The sequence below is a fragment of the Dromiciops gliroides genome, chromosome 2 (genome assembly GCF_019393635.1).
Source record: "Dromiciops gliroides isolate mDroGli1 chromosome 2, mDroGli1.pri, whole genome shotgun sequence".
NCBI classification, from domain to species: Eukaryota; Metazoa; Chordata; class Mammalia; order Microbiotheria; family Microbiotheriidae; genus Dromiciops; species Dromiciops gliroides.
Window position 1 is genome coordinate 532,467,103 of NC_057862.1, and position 26,137 is coordinate 532,493,239.

A 26,137-nucleotide genomic window follows, 5' to 3' on the forward strand; every position below is an offset into this window, starting at 1 on the left:
GATTTTATAAAAACACCAAGAAATAATAAAACAGAAGAGAATCTAAAACATTTCATCAGAAAAGCAATTGATCTGGAGAACAGATTGAGTAGAGACAATATAAGAATTATGGGACTTTCTGAAAGTTGTGATCAAAAAAAGAATCTGGATACAATATTACAAGAAATTATTAAGGAAAATTGCCCTGATGTTCTAGAACAAGAGGGTAAAGTAGAAATAGAAAAAAAACCCCTACCATTCCCTACCTGGAAGAGCTCCTGGGAGTTAAAATTAGAGGAATGTCATAGCTAAGATTCAGAACTCCCAAATTAAGGAGAAAATATTGAAAGCAACAAGAAAAAAAACTATTTAAATACTACAGAAATATAGTTAGGATTTAAAAGACCTAGCAAGTACCACACTAAAAGATGGTCAATCTCGGAACATATTTTGCAGATCAAAAGAGTAAGTCTATCCATTCTTTCATCCTCCTTTTTCTGTTAGTATAGCCAAAACATTCATTTTCATTTTCCTCAGCTCCCCTCAATAGACTTACCTCATTCTGACCTTTATAAGTTCTGACAAGATTTTTACAATGCCTGGTCATATTCTTATGTTCATACTCTGGTATCTGATCTTTCTTCCATCTTCTCTAGATTTCTTTTAAAAGTCTAAGTTGGAATATATATATACACAAATCAAAAACGTATATGTGTGTATATGTATACACTTACATACACAAACATACTGATATCATCATCTCCTGACAAATTCCATTTTCTTCCTCAGTGGAATTTTTTTCCCCATGAGTTTTTTTTTAATTCTTAACTTAAACACCAAAGAAAGAGAGCATTTCCATATACACAAGCAGAATATAAAAAGAGGATTCTATATGAAACCATGAATATCCATTTCACACCATTAACTTGAAAAAATATACAATATACATGCTACTTTGTTTTTAAATAGATTTTATTTATTTTGTTAAATATTTACCAATTGTTTATAAAAAGTTGTACATTAATTGAAAAAAATTGAGTTAAAAATTCTCTCCATCTCTCCTGCCCCTCCTCAACCCCTTAGGAAGGAAAGCAATATGATAGTGATTTTATACTCCATGTTATTTTCAAAGTATCCTGCTTTACTCTGCTTCCTTCTGAATTTCCTTCTGTTTTCTTTTTTTTTTTTTTTTTTTTTTTTGGTGAGGCAATTGGGAATAAGTGACTTGCCCAGGGTCACACAGCTAGTGTTAAATGTCTGGGACTGGATTCGAACTCAGGTATTCCTGAATCTGGGGCCGGTGCTCTATCCACTGCGCGATCTAGCTGCCCCCCCCTTTTTTTAATGTAATGTTATCTATATTTTATTGTAGTTTTATTTATTTTGTTAAACATTTCCCAATTACATTTTTCTTTCTTTCTTTTTTTTTTTTTGTTTTTGGCAGGGCAATGAGGGTTAAGTAACTTGCCCAGGGTCACACAGCTAGTAAGTGTTATGTGTCTGAGGCCAGATTTGAACTCCTGACTCCAGGGTCAGTGCTCTATCCACTGCGCCACCTAGCTGCCCTGTTTTCTTTTTATATTAAAAAAATTGCAATAGGCCCCTACCTTTTTTCTCTTTCCTCAAAACAAAAGTATTTACTAAGATGGCATAGTAAGGATAGTAGCCATAAACCATTTCTCCCTACAAGTCTGGAATATACTTACTCTCTTAGAAATGCATAGTGCTAGTAGGGAGAGTTGTTGTGGTTTGTCCTTTGATCTCAAAGAGGACCATGACATCAGGGCAATGTCATGACTTGTAGTGAATTGAATTTAAGTGAGGGATATCTGTGTAAAGTCACCAGCTTCACTTTCTTCTCCAGAGCCATCTGAGCCAGTGGCAAGATATATATCAGGATGACTGGAGATGGCTCTGGATGTTTAAGGCCACTGGGGTTGAGTGACTTGCCTGGGGTAACACATCTAGTCAGTGTCTGAGGTGAGATTTGAACTCAGGTCCTCCCAACTTCAGGTCCAGTGCTCCATCCACTATGTCATTTAGCTGTCCAGTAGGGAGAGAAGAAACAAACAGAGTGTGAGAAATACACATAATGAATACATGTGGATAAGAAAACACACCTCCAGTATTGTAGGGTCTTGATGTCCTTCCCCTTTTCCTGGTGTCCTCATGCTCCCTCCTTTCCCCCACCACCCCTGCATCCCCTGCAATCCCACCCCATGCCAAATGTCTCTGCTGGGTGAGTTGCAAAGGTGAGAGCTCTCTGACTCTGGTCCTATAAGCAAGTCCCCTCCTACCTGCTAATTTTTCCTAGAATCCATTGTAAAATCCCTCTCTGTCTTATTTTCTTGGTTGCACTGTTGCTAACATTCTTTCCCCCAACTCTCATCAATCAAGATGGGGGGGGGGGATTCCTTTAATAAATGAAACAAATTTTCACAGTGACCACATCCACAATTGTGTATCTCTGTATCTTGTGTCCATCACTTCTGTCAGAAGAAGAATATATTTCATTGTGGAGACACGATTGGTCAGTGCTTTGGTCAAAAAATCTTAAGTCTTTCAAAATTGCTTGTTTCTACAATGCTCTCATTCTTAAATAAATGGCTTTCCTGATTCTATCCTCTTCACTGGATAGTTTGTACTATCCAGATTTCTCTAAAATAATTTCTTTCATCATTCCTTACATCACAGTTATATTTTATTGCACTCACATACCACAATTTGTCCAGTCATTTCCTAATTGTCTTTTAGGGAATCTAAGACACCCTCTCCTGAGATTCTTATTCTTTTCTTTCTCCCTTTTAAGCCTCTCTTTAGAATCAGGAAATTTGTTTTGCTTGTATCTAGTTGTATCCATCTGCTGTTACCTCCTCCTCCCCTCACTCATCTCTCTTGTTTCCCTGTTGAGTTTGTTGTATTTCTACACTAGACTTTTGTTTGCGTGTTTCAGATAAGAGTGAAATTCATCTTTTTTTTGTGTGTGTTTCACCTAAGAGTAAGGTTCATTTGTTGCTCACTACCTCTACCCCATTATACATCATTGTATATTCTCACAAACTCCATTTCAGAGAAATAGCAAGTTCCCCACCCTCCTTCCTCCTTGATCTTCCCTTTTATTTTCCCTCTTAAAACCATAACAACAGAAAAAATTCACTTTGAGACTTCTGTTTTTCTTATCTCTTACTATCCTTTGAGGACATTAAAGTTCTAAAGAGACTCTTCTTTCTTTTACCCTATTAGAATGCTAGCACCATATCATTAGATAGCTCTTTCAAATTGCTCAAATAAATTTACTTTTTATGTTGTCTCTTATTTTTATATTTCAAAGTTTCTCCTCAGTTGTGATCTGTCATAAATGCTTGAAAGTTCTTTATTCAATTAAAATCCACTTCTACTTCTGTAAAATTATACTAAGCTTTGTAAGGAAAGTTATTCAAGATTGTAAAACTCTTTTTTTTTTTTTTTGCGGGGGCAGGGAGATATAATATTTCATGCTGCCCTCTCTTTTTCAGTAGTAGCTGCTAGGTCTTGTGTGATCCTGAATGGAGTTCTTTGATACTTAGACTACTTTCTTCTGGGTGTTTACAGTAGTTTTGCTTTCATATGAGAGGTCTGGATTTTGGCTCTGACATTCCTGGGTCTTTTAATCTATTGGAGTTCCTTTCAGGAGGTGATCAATGAATTCACTCTAGATTTACTTTGCCTTCTAGTGCTAATAGTTCTGGGCAATTTTCATTAATATGTCTTGAAATAGAGTGTTTATATGTTAACAAAAATTAAAATGGGGCAGCTAGGTGGTGCAGTAGATAAAGCACCGGCCCTGGATTCAGGAGGATCTCTGTTCTAATCCAGCTACAGACACTTGACACCTACTAGCTGTGTGACCCAGGGCAAGTAACTTAACCCTCATTGCCCCACCAAAACCAAAACCAAAACCAAAACCAAAAATTAAAAGTCCAATAGTTCTCAAATTATTACTCCTTGATCTATTCTTTAGATCAGTTGTTTTTTATATCAATTGTCATATATTATTTTCTATTTTTCCAGTTATTTTGATTTTCTTGAAATATTTTCTACTTTTGCAGGAAGTCATTGATTTCTGTTTAGTTTTCAGGGATTTTGTTTCTTGGGTAAGGTTTACCACTTTCCTTTTTTTTTTTTGGTGGGGCAATGAGGGTTAAGTGACTTGCCCAGGGTCACACAGCTAGTAAACGCCAAGTGTCTGAAGCTGGATTTGAATTCAGGTCCTCCTGAATCCAGGGCCAGTGCTTTATCCACTGTGCCACCTAGTTGCCCTCTCATTTTCTCTTTTAAGTCACTCTTAAAATTTATTTCCTCCAGAGCTTTTATTCTGATTAAAAAAAGAAAGAAAACTTTGGCTTCATTTTTTTTTTTTAGGTATTTATGTAATCCTTGTGGAAAATCCATTTCTCCCCATTTTGAGTATTTGCTTGCAGGAGCACAGGCAATAAGAATTTATTGAGGACTAACTATATACCTGATGGTATAGAATGCAACCAAAAAAAAGAGTCCTTTCCTCAAGGTGCTTACAATTCTTTTTAAAAAAATGTAATAAACATTTGTATTTATAGTTTGAGGGGTTCCAATTTTTACCCCTCCTTCTCTCCCTCCCCTCCCTCTTCCTTGAGGTGGCAAACAATCAGATATGGGTTATAAGTGTATGATTATGTAAAACATTACCTTAAAGGAAAAAAATGAAAGAAAGTGAAAAAAAGAATGTTTCAGTCTGTGTTCCATCAATATCAGTTCTTTCTTTGGAGGTGGATAGTATGTTTCATCAATAGTCCTTTGAGATTGTCTTGGATCATTGTATTGTGGAGAATAGTTGTCATTCACAGTTCTTCATCAAACAATATTGCTGTCACTGTGTACGACATTCTTCTCACTTCACTATACATCAGTTCATACATGTCTTTCCAGGCCTTTCTGAAATCATCCTGCTTGTCATTTCTTATAGCACAATAATATTCCTTCACCATTGTCTACCAGCTTGTTTAGCCATTTCCTAATTAATGGGCATCCCTTTGATTTCCAATCCTTAGCCATCACACAAAGAGCTTCTATAAATATTCTTGTACAAATAGGTCTTTTTCTCTTTTGGGGGATGAAGGAGCTTACATTCTAATGGGGGAAGGCACTATAAAAAAGGAATGAGGGGCATCTAGATGGCAGTGTGGATAGAGCACCAGCCCTGGAATCAGGAGGACCTGAGTTCAAATCCAGCCTCAGACAATTGACACTTACTAGCTGTGTGACCCTGGGCAAGTCATTTAACCCCAATTGCCTCACAAAAAACAACAACAAAAAAAAACCCAAAAACCCCAAACAGCAAAACAAACAAACAAACAAAAAGGAATGAAAAGGGGAGGAGGCAGAATGGGGAATGGGGAATAAGGAAATTCAGAAAGTCAGAAACACAGCCTGGACGGGAATGAAGACCAGTATGGTACCCACCCCCAAAATGGAGGCACCAGGAGGAAGCTACCAATGGCATTACATAAGGGATATTCCAAGATGAGAAGGCTATAGGTAAGATGGATACTTCAGGGTGAAGACCTAGGCAGAGAGAGAAGTTCCAGGGGAAGACTGGCTGAGGCATGATGTTGAGCTTTACAAAGCCAGAGGTTCTGATGGAAGGGTAATAAACTTGTGGTTGTTATGGAGTTAGATTTTAAATAATTTTTGATACTGGAAGAATACTTATTCATCTATCCTACTATAATTCCTGAATTGGGATTTATGCCTGGGGCAGGCTCCTTTGCTCCCTACACTTTTTTTTATTTTGGGGAGGTGGGGCAATGAGTGTTAAGTGACTTGCCCAGGGTCACACAGCTAGTAAGTGTCAAGTGTCTGAAGCTGGATTTGAACTCAGGTCCTCCTGAATCCAGGGCCGGTGCTTTATCCACAGCACCACCTAGCTGTCCTGGTTCTTCTGCTTCCTTGTTGCTGATCTCTACCTACTTGGATTAGATGTCTATGGATCTTGGTGTTTCAGAGTGTTCACTCTTCAGGGCCTCCTCTGCATCACAAAATAGAATGTTAGGAGTCCCAGAGCCCATGGACTTTGTCTTTAGAGGCCTGATCACTGTGGCACAGTACTGATTTATACCAGCCTCTACTCCCTGGGGTTTCAAAACTCCAACTTTCTGGCTTTGGGATCACTCTGGGGCTTTTCTCAGAAGAGCCCTCCCTCTTAGCGATTCTGGACAACACCTTGTGGAACAAATGTGTTCTGCTTCTCATCACTCTGGCCTTTGCTTTGATGGAGGATCCCTTTTTCCCATTGTCCTCAGTCTTCTGAGTGACTCATAATTTGTGTGGGATTATTTTATATCCTGGTAGTGATGAAATGACCAATTTTAAATTTTAATTTAGTTGATTCAAATGTTTTCTAGATAAATGATCATATCATATGCACAAAATGATGATTTTGCTGCTTATTTCTTCAATGTCTTCATCTTGTCTTATTGCTGTAGCTTTTTAACACAAAGTAAAGTAAAAATTATAATAATGGACATCCTTACTTTACCTCTTATCTTACTGGAAAGGCTAATAATGAGAGAATATATCAAAACATTTGTGATGCAATCAAGCAATCTTTACACAAAAATGTATATCTCTAAACATCTTCCTCAGCAAAAGAAAGAACAGATCAAAAATTGTGCTTGATACTAGTTTATTTATGTTATATGTAATATTGGTTCTTTTTTTGGATAGATACTATTTAGTTTATTAAGGAAAGGTCAATATATTCCTATACTTGTTAGGGTATTTAATAGAAATGATTGCATTAATACCACTGCTAGGTTTATATCTCAAGATATTCAAAAAAAGAGAAAAAGACCTATTTGTACAAAAATATTTATAGAAGCTCTTTTTGTGGTGGCTAAAAATTGGAAATAAAAGGCATGCCCATCAATTGGGGAATGGCTAAACAAGCTGTGGTATATGATGATAATGGAATATTATTTTGCTACAAGAAATGACAAGCAGGATGATTTCAGAAAGGCCTGGAAAGACTTATATGAGCTGATGTATAGTGAAGTGAGCAGAACCAAGAGAACATTGTGTACAGAGACAGCAATATTGTTTGATGAAGAAATGTGAATGACGACTATTCTCCACAATACAATGATCCAAGACAATCCCAAAGGACTATTTAATAAAGTATACTATCCATCTATCTCCAAAGAAAGAAGTGATATTGATTGAACACAGACTGAAAATGCTATTTTTCACTTCCTTTTATTTTTTCTTTTATTAAACTTTTCTTATACAAAATGATTAATATGGTAATATTTTACATAATTTCATGTGTATAACCTGTATCTGGTTGTTTACCACCTCAGAGAGTGGGGAGGGGAGGGAGGGAAGGAGGGATATAATTTAGAACTTAAAACTTTAAATAAAATATTTATTATTTTTATAAAAAAAGAAAAGGTTGCATTTTATCCAAAGCTTTTTCTGTGCCTACTGATATAGTCTTATGATTTTTGTAATTTTTCCTATTAATATAGTCTATTAGTTATTTTAATATAGTCACTTTTGAACTACTAGTATAAATCCTTTTTGATTATAATGTAGAATATTTTTAATGCACTGCTCTAGCCTCTAGGCTAATATTTTATGAATTTTTCAATCTTAATAGTATGGTACAGAGAGTTTTCAACATTCATGTTTATAAGATTTTGGGTTCCAAATTTTTCTCTCTCCCTCCCTTCTCCCCAAGATGACAAACAATCTGTTATAGGTTATATATGTACAATCACATTAAACATATTTCTGCATTAGTCATGTTGTGGAAGAAGAATCAGAACAAAAAGAAAAACATCAAGGAAGGGAAAAAAAAACAAAAAGTAAAACCAGGATGGTATTTTATGAATTTTTAATGTCAATATTCATTAGTAAATAGGGTCTAGAATTTTTTTTTCTGATTTGTCTTTCCCTGTTTTAGGTATCACAAGCATGTTATTATCATAGAAAGAATTGGTAGAATCCCTTCTATTTTTGCAAACTGTTTGCACAATGTTGTCATTAATTATTCTTTAAATGCCTGATATAATTCTAAATCCAACTGGCTTGGATTTTTTTCTTTAGAAATTCATTTATGGGGCAGCTAGATGGCGCAGTGTTTAAAGTGTTGGCCCTGGATTCAGGAGTACCTGAGTTCAAATCCGGCCACAGACACTTGACATTTACTAGCTGTGTGACCCTGGGCAAGTCACTTAACCCCCATTGCCCCGCAAAAAACCAACCAAACAAACAGAAATTCATTTATTTTTTTTTTCATTTTTTTCTGAAATTGGGCTATTTAAATTCTGTACTGTTAATATTTATTTTATATTTTGTAGTTATTCATATAATTCATTTAAATTATAAATTTTGTTGGCATATAATTGTGTAAACTAGTTTCAAATAATTTCCTTTACCTCTTCAATTATTGTGATTTCCTTTTCCCATATTGTATTTGTTTTTCAATTTACTGGCTTGCTAGTATTATTTTTTAGTTACATGCACAATTCATTGACCTGTTGTTTTCACATGTTTTTGTTGGTAAAAGTGTTTAGAAATCTAAATTATCTTCAATAGACTGATTAGACTGTATCCCAATTACCTTGGTAATTGGGTATGAGTATATTGTTTCATTGTTGTCACTTCTTTGAAGTTTTCTATTGTTGCTGTGATTTTTTTCTTTGATCCATTAATTATTAAAATTGTTATTTAGTTTCAAATTAATTTTAATCCTTTTATCAAAGTCCCTTTATTAATTATTCTTTTTATTGCTTGTGGTCAATAAAAATGTATATAATTGTTTAGCATTTCCACATATGTTTATAAAGTCAATTTTTGTAAAGTTGCCACATACAGCTGAGAAATATGTACACTCTTTTCTGTTCTGATTCAGTAATTACCAGAGATCTATAATATCTAAATTTTCTAAAGTTCAAATAGGATGCTTTATCTTTCTTTTTTATCTTATGTTTAGATTTACTTGGTCTGAGAATTGTACATTCAAATCCCCAAACTATTGTCATTTGATTGGATATTTCTTTCTGTAAATAGATTGTTTTTTTAAGTTTGAGATAATATGCTATCTGTATTTATATATTTTGCCAATATGTTATATAACTTATTAGGCAGTAACATAACTTCATTGTCTATGATGCCTTTCAGCAATCAGTGATTAATTCAACAAACCTTTATTAAGTACCTACAATTTATCAGGTACTGTGGTAAACTCAAGGGATACAAAAAGAGACAAAACACAGTTCTTGTCCTCAAGTCTAATGGGAGAGCCACCAAATATACACAAACAAGCTATAAACAGGATAAATTGGAAATAAAAGGAGAAAGCACTAGAATTAGAAGGGGTTGGGAAAGGCTTCCTGTAGAAGATGGAATTTTAATTGGGACTTAAAGGGAACCAGGGAGGCCAGCAGGAAGAAATAAAGAGGGAGAGAATTCCAGGCATGTCTGACTGTCAGAGAGAATACAGTATCAAGAGGAAGAGGATGATCAATAGTGTCAAAAACTGCAGAGAGGTCAAAGTGAATGAAGATTTGGAAAAGGTCATTGCAGTTTTTGACACTATGGACTTTTTTGGGGGGATTTGCAGCTACCTGATAATGGACTATGTTTTTCCTATGATATCACTGGGTATTCTTCTGAGTATACTTTGTGCTTTCCCAATCAAAGAGTTAGGTGATCTCTTGCTCCTGAGATCTTGATCTTTATTCCAGTGAGGATTCTGGGTAATTTCATTCTCTGCTGGGATTTCCCTGTTTGGAATGTTTCTTCTCCAGAACTTCCCCAGTCAGGGCACTGGCTGGTCTTCTATTCTCTTTGACACTTATCCAGAAAGAGTGTTGCTACTTTTATCTCCTTATTCCTCCTAACTCCTCAGGTATCTCTTATCACGTTGCTATGTGGTCTCTGGGGCCTCCCTAGTCAATTGCCAGGGTTTTCTAGTTTATTTAACCCATGGCTTCTGATCTGAGCAGTAGCAGCAGCAGCGGCAGCAGCAATTTTTGTAGCACTCAGATTTGCAATACACTTCACAAACATTAACTCATTTTATTCTTAAAACAACTATGATAGGTATAACCCTTACTCCCCATTTTGCAGATGAGGAAATTCAGGAAACCAGAGGTTAAGTGAGGTTCTGAGGGTCACCCAGCATGTAAATATCAGAGGTTGCATTTGAACTCAGGTCCAGCACTCTAACCACTGCACCACCTAGCATTTGCAGTGTTAATACAAGAGAGATTATATTTATTTTTCTTGGCCAAAATGAATCAAAATTTCAGAGTTAGAGTGAGACTATAGAAGGAAAATGCTTCTAATAATTGGACTTTTCTGACACTGGAATTGGCTACTTTAGAAGGGAAAAAAACCAAACCAACACTTTTCTAGAGCTCTTTAAATGAAAGCTGTATAATACCTTCTAATAGCTGGTAAAGAAGGGATGCTTGCATAGGTATGAGTTAGCCTAGATAACGTCTGGTGTACCTTCTGACTCTGAGATTTGGTGATTCCATTGATAATAGAGAAAAAAAAATCTAGAAAAAACCCATGCTGTGAATGTAAATAAATGTATTATACTATGTGAAAAATATATATGTATAAATAGTAGATATTTTATATATAAGTATGTACACATGTATAAATATGTTTAAGAATATTTTATGCACAAATATTAATAAAGTAATGTGACTAATAATTATTATTTATAATGTGTAACTGTAAATTAATAATATATTATTTATAGATAGTATTATGCCATTAAATGAGAAATGGAAATAATAAATAGAAATATTAGAGAACTAACATGAAATGATGCAGACTAAGAAAGCAGAACTAAAATATCAATATTCACAGTGATTAGTAATTAATTAAATGATGATACTTTGATTGATTTGTCATTTTAAAAAATCAATTTGGATAGCTCCTAGTTTAGGGGCCAATATATGGAGAGTTAATTGGGGTCCTGGAAATAATGAGGGACCTCTAGGTTCAAAGCTCCCTCCCCTCCGAATTGCCCTTTTAGATATTTCTCCCAGGTCAATAAGAAAGGAGCCTTACAGCTTCTTTTCCACAAAAGGATCTGATTTTATTACTTAGGAATTAATTAAACAACAAAGGTGAAATTAATAAAAATCAAAGATAAAGAAATAGGGAAAAAGAAATACAGATAAATTCTCCTAACTCTAACATAAGTCTATACAATCCCTAGCTCATTTCCAATTACGCTAATTCAAAGGAATGCAGGGCTTTTGTGTTCACTCACCACACCTGGGACATCTGCTAGTTTCTTGTGCCACCTGGAAAACTGAGGAGAGAGGGAGAGGGGCGCCCGAGAGAATGAGTGTTCCAGAAGCGACTCAGCCTCCCTTCAGGGAGCGTTCAATCTTCCTCCCCCAAAAGGGGAGGTCCTTCAAAAACTGCCTATAGAGAGGTTTCTCCTTCTGACCTCAGTAGCATACATAACTTCAGGGTGGGTCCTCCCAAATGAGTCAGCTGAACTCCAATAATTTTTACCACACTAGAAAATTCAAATCAAAATCCATTTATACTTGTGTGAATGTGCTCCTAGAAATTCTTGAGTCTCTCTCTTCTCCAACCCATCCTCTACATAGTTGCTAAATTATTCCTTTTTTTCCTCCAAATTTTATTCATCTTCCTTATTTTTACATTACAAATATTACAAATTGCATTAGAAATATTCACAGATTACTCCCATTCCTTGAACAGTTTGTCATACCAAAGGAAAACTAATAATTAAGCAAATCTAAGAATATAGTAACTTCAACTGAAAGCAAATGCAACATTCCCCACCTCATAGCAAACACCCCACCTCTCTTTTTAATTTTTTTAATGAACAGAAATTTATTTTCTCTTCTTTCTACCCTACCCTATGAAGTAAAAAAAAAAAAAAGATAAAAGGAAAAAAACCAAAACAATTCCTTGTAACAAATATGTACAGTCAAGCAAAACAAATTCCCTCACTGGCAGTCTATAAAAATATAGCTTTCATTTTGCCCCCTAAATCCTTCATCTCTCTATAAGGAGGTGGATTGTATGCCACATCATTGGTCCTCTGGAGCCATGGATGGTTATGCCATTGATCATAGTTCTTATTGCTTTCAAAGTTGCTTATCTTTACAGTATTGTGTAAAATTTTCTCCTGGCTCTGCTCATTTCATTCTTCATCAATTAGTTCATATAAGTATTCAAAATTGTTCATTTTTATAATATTGGTGTGTCAGTATAAATTGTTCTTCTGATCCTACTTCATATAAGTCTTTTGAGGTCTCTGAAATCATCTGTTTTCTCATTTCTTAGAACACAATAGTATTCTGTCACATTCATATTCCACCACTTATTCAGCTATTCCCTAACTGAAAGGCATGCTTTTACTATTTCTTTATCTTTTTTTTTTGATTATTGGCCTAACAGTGGCTTAATTTGGTCAAGGGGAAAGCAATTTTTAGTAAATTTTTTGTATATAGTTCCAAATTACTCTCAAGAATGGTTGTACCTATTCATGGCTACACTTACAGTGTACCAATATCGTTTTTTCCCCAGCTTCTCCAACATTTATCATTTTCCTTTTAATGTCATCTTTTCAATATGAAGGATCTTCTCAGAATTGATCTAATTTTCATTTATTTAATTAGTAATGATTTGGAACTTTTAAAAAAATTGAATGGCTGTAGATAGCCTAGGTTTCTTCCCTTGATATTGCCTATTCATATCCTTAGACCCTTTAACATTTGGGAAAGGGTTCTTATCTTATATATTTGAAATAGTTTCTTATATATCTTGGAAATGAGAGACTTTTATCAGAGAAAATTGCTGCAAATATTTTTCCTGATAATTTTTTTCTTTTCAGTCCACTTTATTGGGGAATTTTGTGTGTGTGTGCAAAAAACTTTCAAATGTTATGTAATCAAAACTATCCATTTTATTTTCTGTGATTCTCTCTATCGCTCACTTTTTCATGAACTTTTCTTCTATTCATCTGATAGATAATTTTTTTCTATGTCTTTCTAATTTATTATGTAGCCTTTTATACCTAGGCCATAAGCTCCATTTGGAGCTTATCTTAGTACATTATGTAAATTATTGATCTAAATCTAATTTTGTCAATACTGTTGATAAAATTTCTTAGCAATTTTTTTTTTCAAATAGTGAATCCTTATCCAAGTAGCTAGGGTCTTTATGATTTTTGAATTCTAGGGCACTAGTATCATTTGCTATTGTATGTGTGTACCTAATCTGTTCCACTGATTAATCTATCTTTTTTTTTAAAACCTGTATCAAGTATTTTCATAATTACTAATTTTCAATATGGTCTGAGATTTGGCACTACCATGCCCCCTTTGTTTCCACTTTCTTCCACTATTTCCTTTGAGATTCTTGACATTTTTTTTAAGTTCTATTAAGAAATCCTTTGGTGGTTTGATTGCTATGGCATTGAATAAATAAATTAATTTAGGTAGTATTGTCATTCCTATTATATTGATTTATCCTACTCATAATCAACTAATATTTTCACAATTATTTAAGTCTGATTTTTTAAATTTGTTTTTGGTAAAGAGTAGTTTGTAGTTCTGTTTCTATAGTTCTTACGTATATTGTAAGGGGCTAAAATTCTAGCTATGTTGTCTAAAATATCTAATGAGTGGTTGCCAATAAATTAGAAGTTTTAACCAGAGTATTTAAGTATTTATTAAAGCATACCAGGTATTCACGTGGAGTTCAGAAAGTTAAGAAAAAGGCCTATCTAGCCTAGAGTTCTAGCCTAGTCGAGTTCTTCCTCAAGTCTTCTGCCATGAGCCTGCTTCTGGTTCTTCCTCAAGTCCTCTACCATGAGCCTGCTTCAATCATGAACTCTCTGAAACTGAGTGTGGATGCTTTTTTATAGGTCTGGAGCAGAGGTGCTGCTTACACACTGCTTCAAGATGGATTGGTTAGCATCATTTAAATCCATTGGTTCACTGGACTTGAAGATGGTCTCGAATTAAGTTGAAAGTCTAGCTTCTGAGAACAATACCCTCTTAAGGGCTAGCCAGGTGTGCTTACAATCTAGTTAACTTGAAGTAGGCTAATCGGCAGTCAATCAGTTTAGATTAATTTCCAGGTGGGCCTTTGAGTATCTGCTAAATACCATTATTTTATCACAATATCTTGCTAGGCAGACTTTGAAGTATTTTATACATTCTGTAATTATTGTAAATAGAATTTCCCTTTCATTATCTTCCTGACAACTTTTATTGGTATTATATTGAAATACTCATGATTTGTATAACTTTATTTTATATCCTGCAAGTTTGCAATGGAGACAGTTAGGGATAGAACACTGAGCCTGGAGTCAGGCAAATATGAGTTCAAATCCATCCTTAGACACTTAATAGCTGTGTGACCCTGGGCAAGTCACTTAACTCTGCTTTCCTCAGTTTCCTCATCTGTAAAACGAGAAGGAAATGGCAAGCCACTCCAATATCTTTGCCAAGAAAACCCCAAATGGGGTCACAAATTGTCTGACATAATAGAACAACAACAGCAACAACAGGAAAAAGCATGCTGTATTTATTATTTTAATTGTAATTGATTCTTTTGAGTTCTTTAAGTGTATAATCATATACACAATGATTATATGTATAGTCATATAATTTACTTGTTCCCTCAATTTCTTTTTCTTTCTCTTTCAATTTCATTCTATTTTTTTATTGCTACAGTAAAGATTTCTAGAACTCATGTTAAATAGAAGTGGTGACAAAGCCATCCTTGTTTTGTTTTTGATTTTATTGAAAAGTACTCTAGTTTATCTCCAAAGTGCATAATGGTGGCTATTTGTTTTAGAAATATACTATTTATCATCTTGAGAAAAATAATCTTTATTCCTGTGTTTTCTAATGTCTTAAACATAAATGGATGTTGCATTTTGTCAAAATATTTTTTCTTCTTTTATTGATATAATCATATAATTTTTTTTGGTTAAATTTATAATTTTCCTAATAGTAAAAGAGAAAATTTTAAAGCACAGGTCTGACCCTATTGCGTTCCTGCTTAAAACAACAACAACAAACCAACTCTGTTACGTCTAGAATAAAATAAAAACTCCTTCTTTTGATTTTTTAAAGCCCTTCAAAATCTGGCCCTAGGTTCTTTCCAGGGTAATTACACATTAACCTCCTTCATATGCACTTTATTTTAAACAAACTGACCTGTTTGTTGTTCCTTATATGGCATTGATCATTCCCTCCCATCTAACATCTGGTGTCATGCTTGGCTCTTTGCCTGTACTTTGCAGAGTCTCTAGCTTCCTTCAAAAGGTCATCTTAGTGCTACCTCCCAGGGGACCATTAGCCCAGCTCTGTATTTTGCCATTGGACCCAGATGGCTCTGGAGGAGAGAGTGAGGCTTTGCAAAACCCTCCCTCACTTAAATCCAATTCTCTTCAAGCCATCAAGTCACATGCCAGATGTCATGGTCCTCTTTGGCATAGGGACAAACAATAGTACTACCTCCCAGAGAAGGCCTTTCCAGAGCCCCACCCTCCTCTAGCTGTTAGCACACCCCTGAAAATACTTTGTATTACATATATACACACACACACACACACACACACACACACACACACACACACATTTCCTTCTCCCAATAGAATGGAGGTTTTTTAAGGGCTGGGACTATTTTTTTCAGTCATGTTTTTAAAGTGCCTAGCACAGTGACTGACCCTTACTAGGCATTCACTAAATGCTTACTGAATGAATCAATGAATCATGCACTGGGATCCCACTGATGTGCTGCTATGAGTCTTTTTCTAGCCCCATTAAATGCTAATGGATTAAACAGGTTTCTGTTACTTTTCCCTTGATTTCCCTAGATGACTAGTTGACCCATCTTGGTTTTGGTCAAACCTCACCCTGATAACATCTTTTATGCCATTTCTCCTGCATAAAGCAAATAAACTTTTTAAATAAGGTGGTGGGTAGTAACCTCATATGCCCATTTCCTGCCCTTGGCTGTACTGCCACTTGAATTCTTCAGCATCACCAGTAGAACCTATGTTTAAAAAGCTATGCCTTTTCACCGGCCCTGGATTCAGGCGTACCTGAATTCAAATCTGGCCTCAGACACTTGACACTTACTAGCTGTGTGACCCTGGGCAAGTCACTTAACCCCCATTGCCCTGCAAAACAAACAAACAAACAAAAAAGCTATGCCTTTTGTTCCAAGGAGAGATTTTGGAGCATATCCTTAGAAGCACTGAAAAATTTCCCAGAGGTAATGTAGGCCACTTTTAAACAAATAACAAGAAAAATAAAACTCTTGGAAAAAAATATACAGATTCCGAAGGGAACAAGGAAACGAATCAGATGAAACTTGCTGAGTTTTAAACTTTCATTTAAGTTAATAGGTAATAGGATTTTTCTTCAACTATGGAAATTGTTTTTGTTACTTGTTTTCTTCTTGTTTGTTCATATGAATGTTTGTGGTTGCAGAAGTTTCTGTTACTGCAACAATGATTTTGTTTTTTTAAAGATGTGATCTAAGGAAGGTTGCCAAACAGGAAGACTGCTTTGAAATCTTTCATACTTTGTTTACTGGAAACAGTCTGTTTCCTAGCCTCTCAAAACTGAAATCTACAAGGAATTAGCTAATAGAACCTGGATGTGTGTTTCCCAGATTGGCCAATGTACTGAGGCACTCTTTTTTTTTTTTTTTTACATGCAGAAAGAACTTTCCCATTACTACATGCCCTGGATGGAAATAGCTAGTAATTTGCCACTCTTGATTGAGAGTCATCAGCTCCGAGCTACAGTGGATGAGGTAACTTCCACTTTCAATCTTTCTGTCTCTCTCTTCTCTTGTCTCTGCCTCTGCCTTTCTACTTCACCCTTCTGCCTCACATCCTTATTTCTTTTTCCACCTCCCCATCCCATTGTTCCCTTTCTTTTCTCCTGCTTTTCTCTCTTCCTCCTCTGCATTTAGTCCTCAAGCCCCTGTTGATTCAACAGAGAGTCTCCATAGTATGTATGTGGGCATGTGTGTACACATGGTGGGGTTGGGTGATCCAATCACCTACTGGTATTATTTATTTCATTGCAGGGAAGTAAGGGCTCTTTGTCTCCAAATACCTCCTTTACCTTAAACTTTCAAGTCAACAAGCATTTAGCAAGTACTTCCTCTATATAAGGCACTGTGCTAGCCACTGGAGGAAATATAAAGATGAAAAACAAGGTAGCATATTGTTTTTATCATAGGAGAAAAGATACATATACAAATTACTGTGACACAAGATAAAATGTGGTAGGGAAAGAAAGAATATCTAGGTCAAGTATTTGGAGAAATGTGAGTAGAGAGAAACCCATTGTTATATTAGTAAATATTTAACAATCAGCTCTTGTGTGTGGGGGTGTAGACTTATGACACACTTTAAATTTAATATGCACTAATATCATGTTATTCATCACTATCTTAAGTCTATACAATCAACAAAACAATAAATCAATGCCTGATTTGTAGCATTTTCCAATTTCCAAGGTATAAATGCTCGTATCAACAAGCAGCTTTAGAATGCCTTAATGAGCCAGCTCCAGCATACCACTGGGATAATTTTCAGCTGGGGGAACCCTACCTCAACCACTAGCAAAAGTGTAGGAACCTGTGACAACTTCTTTGAGCCTTACTTTCCTCATCTATTAAAATTAAGGTGTTGTAGTCAATGGGTTTCAAGGTCCCATCTGGCTCTAAATCTATGATCCTATGAATCATGGATCCCTTCATGGAAGATTTAAAACAAATTACATGATTTCAACAAGGGTGTGTGTGTGTGTGTGTGTGTATGTGTATATGGTGGGGTATAAAGGACACTAGAGTGAAATGACCCTGAAAAGGTAGGTTTTAGTCAGATTCTGGACTGCTAGGTTGAGGAGTTTGTATTTTTTCCCTAGAGGTAATAGGGCTTCAATGGAAGGTTTTGAGGAGAGGAATCAGAAGGTCAGATCTATGCCTCAGGAAGATTAGTTTTGTAATTGTGAGGAGAATGTATTAGAAAAGGGAGAGGTTGTCAGCAGAGGTTGTCAATGAAGAAGCTATTAAAAATAATCCGGTTGCTCAATGTGATGAGAGCTTGACAAAAGGTGGTAGCTGGGTGAGGACAGAGGAGAGGATGGATGCTAAAATAGTGTGGAGGTAAAATAAAGGACCTTAACAACTTATTGGAGATGAAAGTGAGGAAGTAGGAAGATTCAAGGTTGTTGCAAAGGATTTGAGAGTGAACAACAGGGATGATGATGATGTCATCAGCAGAAATAGGGAAGCTGGCAGGAGGGGCAAGTTTGGGAAGGCAGCTAAAGGGTTCATTTTGTACATGTTGAGTCTGATATGCATATGGAACATCCTGGTGGAGATTTCCAGAATATGGTTGTAAACATTAGACTAGATCTCAGGGGAGAGATTAAGGTAGAGATATATGGCCATAGGGTTCATCCATAGAGATAATAATTGAGTCTGTGGGAACAGATAGGCTTACAAAGAAAGAAAGCAAAGAAAGAAGGGAGAAAAGGTAGCTGTAGTCAGTCAGTTGTTTCTGACTCTGTGACTCCATTTGGGGCATTCTTGGGAAAGATACTAGAATGGTTTGCCATTTTGTTCTCCAGTTCATTTTTACAGATGAGGAAACTGAGGCAAACAGAGTTGAGTGAGTTGTCCAGGGTCATACAGCTAGTAAGTATTTGAGACTGAATTTGAACTCAGGTCTTCCTGACTCCAGTCCCAGCACTCTATCTACTGTGCCATCTTGATGCCCATGAAGGTAGCTAGGTGGTTCTTATTAGCTGGACTAAGCTAGGTTGAGGGTAACTGACAGGCCTCAAGCCTATTGGTGAGATAGGGGGATGTCTACACAGGCAGCTTAGAATTATTTGTTCCAACATTCATGAAGATGGCTGAAGCAGGTGCTGTGAAGTGCTTAGAGCCTTAGACGTTGAAGATGCCAAGGTTATCCACTGCATTCCAGGCCATCGCCAGTAGTCTTAAGTCTTGTCATCACTAGATTATGATGACTCTGGAAGAGAAAGTGAAGCCTACAAATTTGTGTAACTCTGCTTCACTTAAATCCAATTCATGCACAAGTCAAGACATCACATGTGATGTCATTGATCCTCTTCAAAAATGAAGGATGAAAAGGAAATTTAAAAAATGAAGGATGAACAACAACAACAATAGCATGAGAAGCTAAGGAGTAGAAAGGACAATTAGACAATAGTGGAGACTATTTGATCTTCATTAAGAAAGTCTGTTGTCCCTGGCTAATGTGGAAATGTTTTGCATGACTGTTCGTGTATAGTGTATATTGAATTGCTTGAGTTCTTGGGGGCGGGGGGGGGAGGAAGGAGGGAGGAAGAAAATTTGGAATGCAAAGTTTTAAAAAAAATTGATGTAAAAATTTGTATTTACATGTTATTTGGAAAAATAAAACTTAATGGGATCAGAAAAAAATAAATGCTGTTGTCACCTGCCAATTCTGCTTGTACTATCCGGGGCTAGCCAAGTCTGTAGGATCAGGGACTAGGGTGCATGGGTGAACATAGCATTTTTCAGTTTCTCAGCAGCAAGAAAGACTTTCCCCCCCTTATCCCTTCCTAGCCCACATTCCTCTCCCTTCTTCTGCTCTTTCTCCTCTCACCCTTTTTTGCTCTCTGCTTTTATCAACACTTCCCAACACTCATTCATTTTTTCCCTCTCTTTCCTTTTCCCACCTGCAGATGCCCCTACTAAGCTGTCACCTCCTGAAAGATCATCGAGAACAATGTTTGGCCCACCTGCTGCTTAGTTTTATTACCATGGGATATGTCTGGCAGGAAGGAGAGAAGAACATTCCTAACGTAAGGGGTAGAAAGGTTCACCTCTCTTCTGAAAATTGACCATTAGTGGGCCTTAAGCTCACAAGACAGATTCCATTCCACTGTTATTTTCTTTCTCAGTTTCCTATGGTAATACTACCATTACCCAAAGGGGTCCTCTTTCTTTTGGTTTCTTGTTTTTTGCTTGGGGAAGCTAGGAGAGGGAATGGGAAGATGAGATAGTTAGGGTTCCATGTGCCACTTATTGGAGTTATCAAATCAGACTCATTCACCCTATTTTTGACCTCCAGAAAGAGGAATAACTCAATAAACCCCCCAAGAATTGTTATTTTTTATTTTTATTTTTTTCTACCATTAAGTTTTATTTTCCCAAATTACATGTAAATACAAATTTTGACATCAATTAAAAAAAAAAAACCTTTGTGTTCCAAATTCTCTTCCTCTCCCCACCCCAGCCCCCAAGAACTCAAACAATTCAATATAAGCTATACATGAGCAATCATGCAAAACATTTTCACATTAGCCAGGTTGTGAAAGAAAACAGACAAAAACAAAATTTCAGATAAAGGAACTAACAAACAAAAAAACATTATGCTTCAATCTGTATTCCAACACCATCAGTTCTTTCTCTGTAGATGGATTACATTTTTCATAGGACCTTCAGAGTTGTCTTGGATCATTGCATTGCTGAAAATAAGCAAGTAATTCACAGCAGATCATCTTATAGTATTGTTGTTATTTTACATATAATACTGTGATGAAATAATGGGATTTATAGATTTTAAACATCACAGTACATTTCATGTTGAATCAACTCATGTAGGTCTTTCCAAGTTTTTCTGATAGCATCCTGCACATAATTTTTTAAATAGTAAACTACATTTATATAGTACTTTAAAGAGAGATTTCCTTACAATAAACCTATGAGGTTGATTCTTGCAACAACAGTAATGGATAACATGTATATAGTACCTTATACCTGACAAAGAATTTTCTTCACAAAAGCCCAGCAAAGGAAGTACCATATGTTTTATCATAATCACCAATCAATTATCATCATCATCTCAATCCATCCTCATTGTCAACAATCAATCCCCATCTTCATCCAATCGTCAATCATCATCATCATCATCTTACATAACTCTTGCCTTTGCTTTGAATTTATTTTTCACAGTTGCTATTCTTAAATGTTTCCCTCCATCCTATTCCCTTTCCCATGATATTTACTCTATTTTCTATCTTGTTTCACCCTATCCCTCCTCAAAAGTGATTTGCTTCTGACTGTCCCTCCCCCAATCTGCTCTCCCTTCTTTTACCCCTTCCTCCTTATCCCCTTCCCCATCTACTTTCCTGCACATTTTCAGAGATTACTCCACCTAATTGAGTGTGTATGTTATTTCCTCCTTGAGCCAACTCTGATGAGATTAAGGTCTTTGATTCAATTCTGATGAGTGTAAGGCTCATTCACTGCCCCACTCCTCCCCATCTCTCCGCCCACTCCATAAACCCTTTCCTGTTTCTTTCATGTGGAATTTCACCCCATTCTACCTCTCCCCCTCCCCCTCCCCCAGTGAATTCCTCTCAACCCCCAATTTTACCCTAAAGATGTCATCATGGGGCAGCTATATGACACAGTGGACAAAGCACCCAACGTGGACCCAGGAGGATTCGAGTCCAAATACGGCCTCAGACACAAGACACTCACCCACTGCTTGTCCCCAGGCATGTCACCCAGCTCTGACCACCCCACAAAAAAAGATAAACAAAAATAAATGCTTTACAGATATCATCCCTTCATAATCAATTTCCACCTGTGCCCTCTATCTAAATTTATTTCTATCATCTGCCCTAATACTGAGAAAATTCTTATGAATTAGACATATCCTCTTCCCATGTAGGAATGTAAACAGTTTAACCTTTTAACATCCCTCTTAATTTATTTTTCCTGTTTACCTTTTTATGATTGACAGTCAAATTTTCTATTCAGTTCAGTTCTTTTCATCACGAATACCCGAAAGTCCTATTTTTCATTGAAGTCCCATTTTTTCCCTCCTGAAAGATTATAATCAGTTTTGCTGGATAGGTGAGTTTTTATTGTAATCCAAATTCCTTTGCCCTCTGGAATATAATATTCCATGCCCTCCAAGCCCTTAATGTAGAAGCTGATAGAACTTGTGCTATCCTGACTGTGGCTCCACAGCACTTGAATTATTTCTTTCTGGCAGCTTGCAATATTTTCTCCTTGACCTGAGAGCTCTGGAATTTGCCTATAATATTTCTGGGAGTTTTCATTTTTGGATCACTTTCAAGAGGTGATTGGTGTACTCTTTCAATTTCTATTTTACCTTCTGCTTCTATAATATGAGGGCCATTTTCCCTGACAATTTCCTGGAAGATGATGTCTAAGCTCTTTTTTTTTTTTTTTGATCATGGTTTTTAGGTAGACCAATAATTTTCAAATTATCTCTTCTAGATCTATTTTCCAGGTCAGCCATTTTTCCAAGGAGATATTTCAGATTGTCCTCAATTTTTTTTTTATTCATTTGGATTTGCTTTATTGTGTCTTGATTTTCCACAAAGTCATTAGCTTCTATTTGCTCAATCCTAATTATTAAGCAATGATTTTCTTCAGGGACTTTTGTACCTCCTTTTCCATTTGGCCAATTTGGCTTTTCAAGCTGTTGACTTTTTTTTTCTTAACCTTCCTGCATCACTCTCATTTCTCTTTCCATTTTTTCCTCTACCTCTATTACTTTATCTTCCTTTTTGAGCACCTTTTTGAGATCAATTCATATTTTTCTTGGAAGCTTTGGATGTAGGAGCCCTGACATTGCTATTCTCTTCTGAGGGTGCACCTCTCTCTTCCCTGTCACTAAAGAAACTTTCTATGGTCCCCATCTTTCTCTGCCTGCTCATCTTGCCTGTCTTTTACTTGACTTTTAACTCCTTCTTAAAGTGGGGCACTGTTTCCAGGATGCATTGTCCCAAGCTTCATGGGGTCCCAAGTGGTATGATTTAAGGAGGTGCTGGTTCTTCACTTTCCTGGCCTGTTCTCTGGTCTATAGATAACCCCAGGCAAACTTACTAATTAATCAGACAGCAAAGCTTTGTGTATTATGGTTATTAGCTCTGATGAGCCTGCACCCCTCCCCAACCTGGGTCGCTGCCACACAAGCCTACTTCTTGGTTCCCAGTGGGCTTGAAACACCCAAGTTCCACCTTAGTGATAGCAGAGACCCCTGTAATCTCTGCCCCCCCCCATGCCAACTGCTCAACCCTCTCACCAGACCATAAGCTTAGTTCCAGAAGATGCTGGTGCTGCAGCTGATTTAGAAACTCTGGGAGTCTCTTTCTCTGGTGAGGCCTGCCGGGGACTAGGATCTGTGTCAGTATGACTGTGGGGTTGGACTCCACTTTTGCCCCAGCACAGTGGCCCCTTCTTGCAGACCTTCTAAGCCATCTTTGGCTGGAAAATTATCTCAGCCCATTGTTTTGTGGGTCTGCTGCTCCAGGAATTGTCTATGGCATTATTTGGAGATTTTTTGGAGTGATCATGTCATGAGTTCTGAGAGCTTACTGCCTTTCCTCTGCCATCTTGGCTCCATCCTGGAAATGACCCCCAAGAATTATTGAGCTTTCCTCTTTCCAAAGAACTTTTACATATATAGTCTCATGTGATCACAATGTTATCTTCACTTCACATATGAGGCAGCTGATATCCCAAGAGATTAAATGACTTGGGCAATGTTATACAATTATTAACTGTGATTCTTAGTCTAATGGTCTTACCGGTACAATGACATAGCACACCAAGTCAATAGTACTAATGATAATAATAACTAGTTTTGGGACAGCTAGGTGGTGCAGTGGATGGAGCACCGGCCCTGGAGTTAGGAGTGCCTGGGTTCAAGTCCGGCCTCAGACACTTAACACTTACTAGCTGTGTGACCCTGGGCAAGTCACTTAACCCCAATTGCCTCATTAAAAAAAATAATAACTAGTATTGATTATGCTTTAAAGTTTACAAATCTCTTTACAAGTATTATTTTAATTCCTACAATAACTCTGGAAGATAAATACTATATTATTATTCTCATTTTTTATAGATGAGGAAATCAAGGCATACAGAGGTTAAGGGACTTGTCCAGGTTATAAAGCAAGTACATTTCTGAGCCTGAATTTGAACTCAGGTCTTCTTGACTCTAGGTCCACTCCTCTATTCACTGCCGGTCCTTATTATCCTCCAATTTAGCCAATTTGCTTCTTAGTTTTTCCTGTATTCAATCTATCTTTCATCCAAATGCAAGAATGACCTTCCTAAGGACATATTTGGCCATGTTATGCCTTGCTTAGAAATATTCTGTGGTTCCCTATTGCTTCTAGTGTAACATAGAAATTCCTCAGCCTGATAATTCAGTCCTTCCAAACTCTGACTTAGACCTCCCTTTCTAGTCTGATTTTATATCACTTCATTTCCTACATTTTATGTTCTAGCCAAATTGTACAAACTTTCCCTTAAATTCAACATTTCATCTCTCACTTCCATATATTTGCACAAGTTGTTCCCCATATACTTGAAACACTCCCATGCCTCCTTATAGAATTTTAGCTTTACTTCAAACCTTAGCTCAGAGACCACCTCCTCCATGTAATTCTCTTAGTTGCTAGTGACCTCTTCCTTCTCAAACTACCTTATATTTACTATCTGTATACCTGTAGTATTTCTTCCTAGCAGAATATAAATCTCTCTGGGGCAGGGATGGAATAATTTTTGTCTTTATTCCTATAGTGCCTAGTATAGTACCTTGCATATAGTAGGTACTTAATAAATGTTTTTTGAATCAGATTGAAATAGGATCAAGGGCCAAGAATTCAATCTCGGACAGTAGCAGTGAGGGGCATGTTAGAAATAAACATGGCTGTCTTCCATAAATTGATTTTATACACATTTTCTCCCATAACATCCAAGTTCAAACCCCTGTCAATATCACTGGTGACTCTTCCCTATTCCTTGTTTACCAGTGACTGAGTCTATTCTATACCCTTCCTATTTCCTATGCTCTCCTCTCTCTTCCACCACAGTAGGGGCCTGAATTCCATATGACTGGGCTATTATAATAGATTTCAATTGTCCTTCTCCCCGTTCTTTGCACTAGTAAGGATTTCCTCAATCACAGATCTAGTCATAGTACTTCTCTGTTCAAAACCCTTCACTGGTACCCAATTACCTAAAGTGTAAAATTCAACCTCCTTACCCAGGCATTCAAAGTCATCCACAGCCTTTTCAACCAACCTTTACAGCCTCTTCTCTCTTTCAACAAACCTTTATATGATGGTACATTGGGCAGAGTATAGAAGTTGGAGTTAGGAAGACTAAGAATTCAAATCTTGCTTCCATTACTTCATAGTTCTGTGATTCTGAACAAGACATTTGGACACTTTCTGCCTCTTATCTCATCTGTAGAATGAGAATAAAAACTCCTGCCTCACAGGGTTGTTGTGAGGATCAAATGAGATAAAAGTAGGTGTGCAAACCTTAAAGATCTGTATAAATGCTACTTATTATTATTACATTCCAGCCAGGCCCCATTCTTTACACATGCCTCATGTTTTCCTGCCTTTGTGTCCTTGTTCATGCTGTTCTCTGTGCCCAACTCCAATGCCCCAGCCTCCATGAAGCCTTCTTTGATTCCCCCAAGTGAGAAATGTCCCTTCTCTTTGAACCTCAGGTCTTCTTACTTTCCTCCTGTATTGATTGTTGCCCTAATTCTATGATCTGTGGACCATTAGATTGTCAGCAACTTGAGAATAGGGACTCCCCCACCTCCCTTTCTTTCTATCCTTGGTGATTAGCATGGTGACTGGCACATAAATCCTAGCTGACTGACTGCATACATCACATCACATCTTCCCACTAAATGTTAAATGTTATTGGAACTCTTCAAAACCCACAGATACAAAGTTGTATATCTTTCCTAAGTAGCCTTTGCCACTTCCAGGAAATCATGTAAGTATCTTCTCCTCACTGTAAAGTAGTACTGATTTCAGAGTCAGAATATTGACTCTGCTCTGTCCTTGCTAACTGGGTGTGACCTTGATCAAACCGAGAATCCTGGCATGACAGAAGATCGGAGTAAGACAGGACTCCAGTACCAGAGAGTCAAACACAAGCTGTAAAAGAGTCGTGACTACAACACATCCACTAAAAGATCACCCACTCTTTTCTTAATGAAGGCAGGCCCTCTCAACCTATCAAC

General features: G+C 36.7%; 1 protein-coding gene across 2 annotated transcripts in view; it reads left to right on the forward strand.

Moving 5' to 3' along the window:
- IDO2 (indoleamine 2,3-dioxygenase 2) overlaps positions 1 to 26,137 on the forward strand; it is a 94,759-nt gene that overhangs the window by 22,651 nt on the left and 45,971 nt on the right. Inside the window, exons 2-3 of one of the 2 annotated variants that reach the window (XM_043984359.1) lie at positions 16,747 to 16,842; positions 19,782 to 19,901. In XM_043984359.1, the coding sequence (XP_043840294.1) occupies positions 16,747 to 16,842; positions 19,782 to 19,901 (216 nt within the window). The remainder of the gene's footprint in view (positions 1 to 16,746; positions 16,843 to 19,781; positions 19,902 to 26,137) is intronic. The other variant, XM_043984360.1, reaches the window with a different exon arrangement.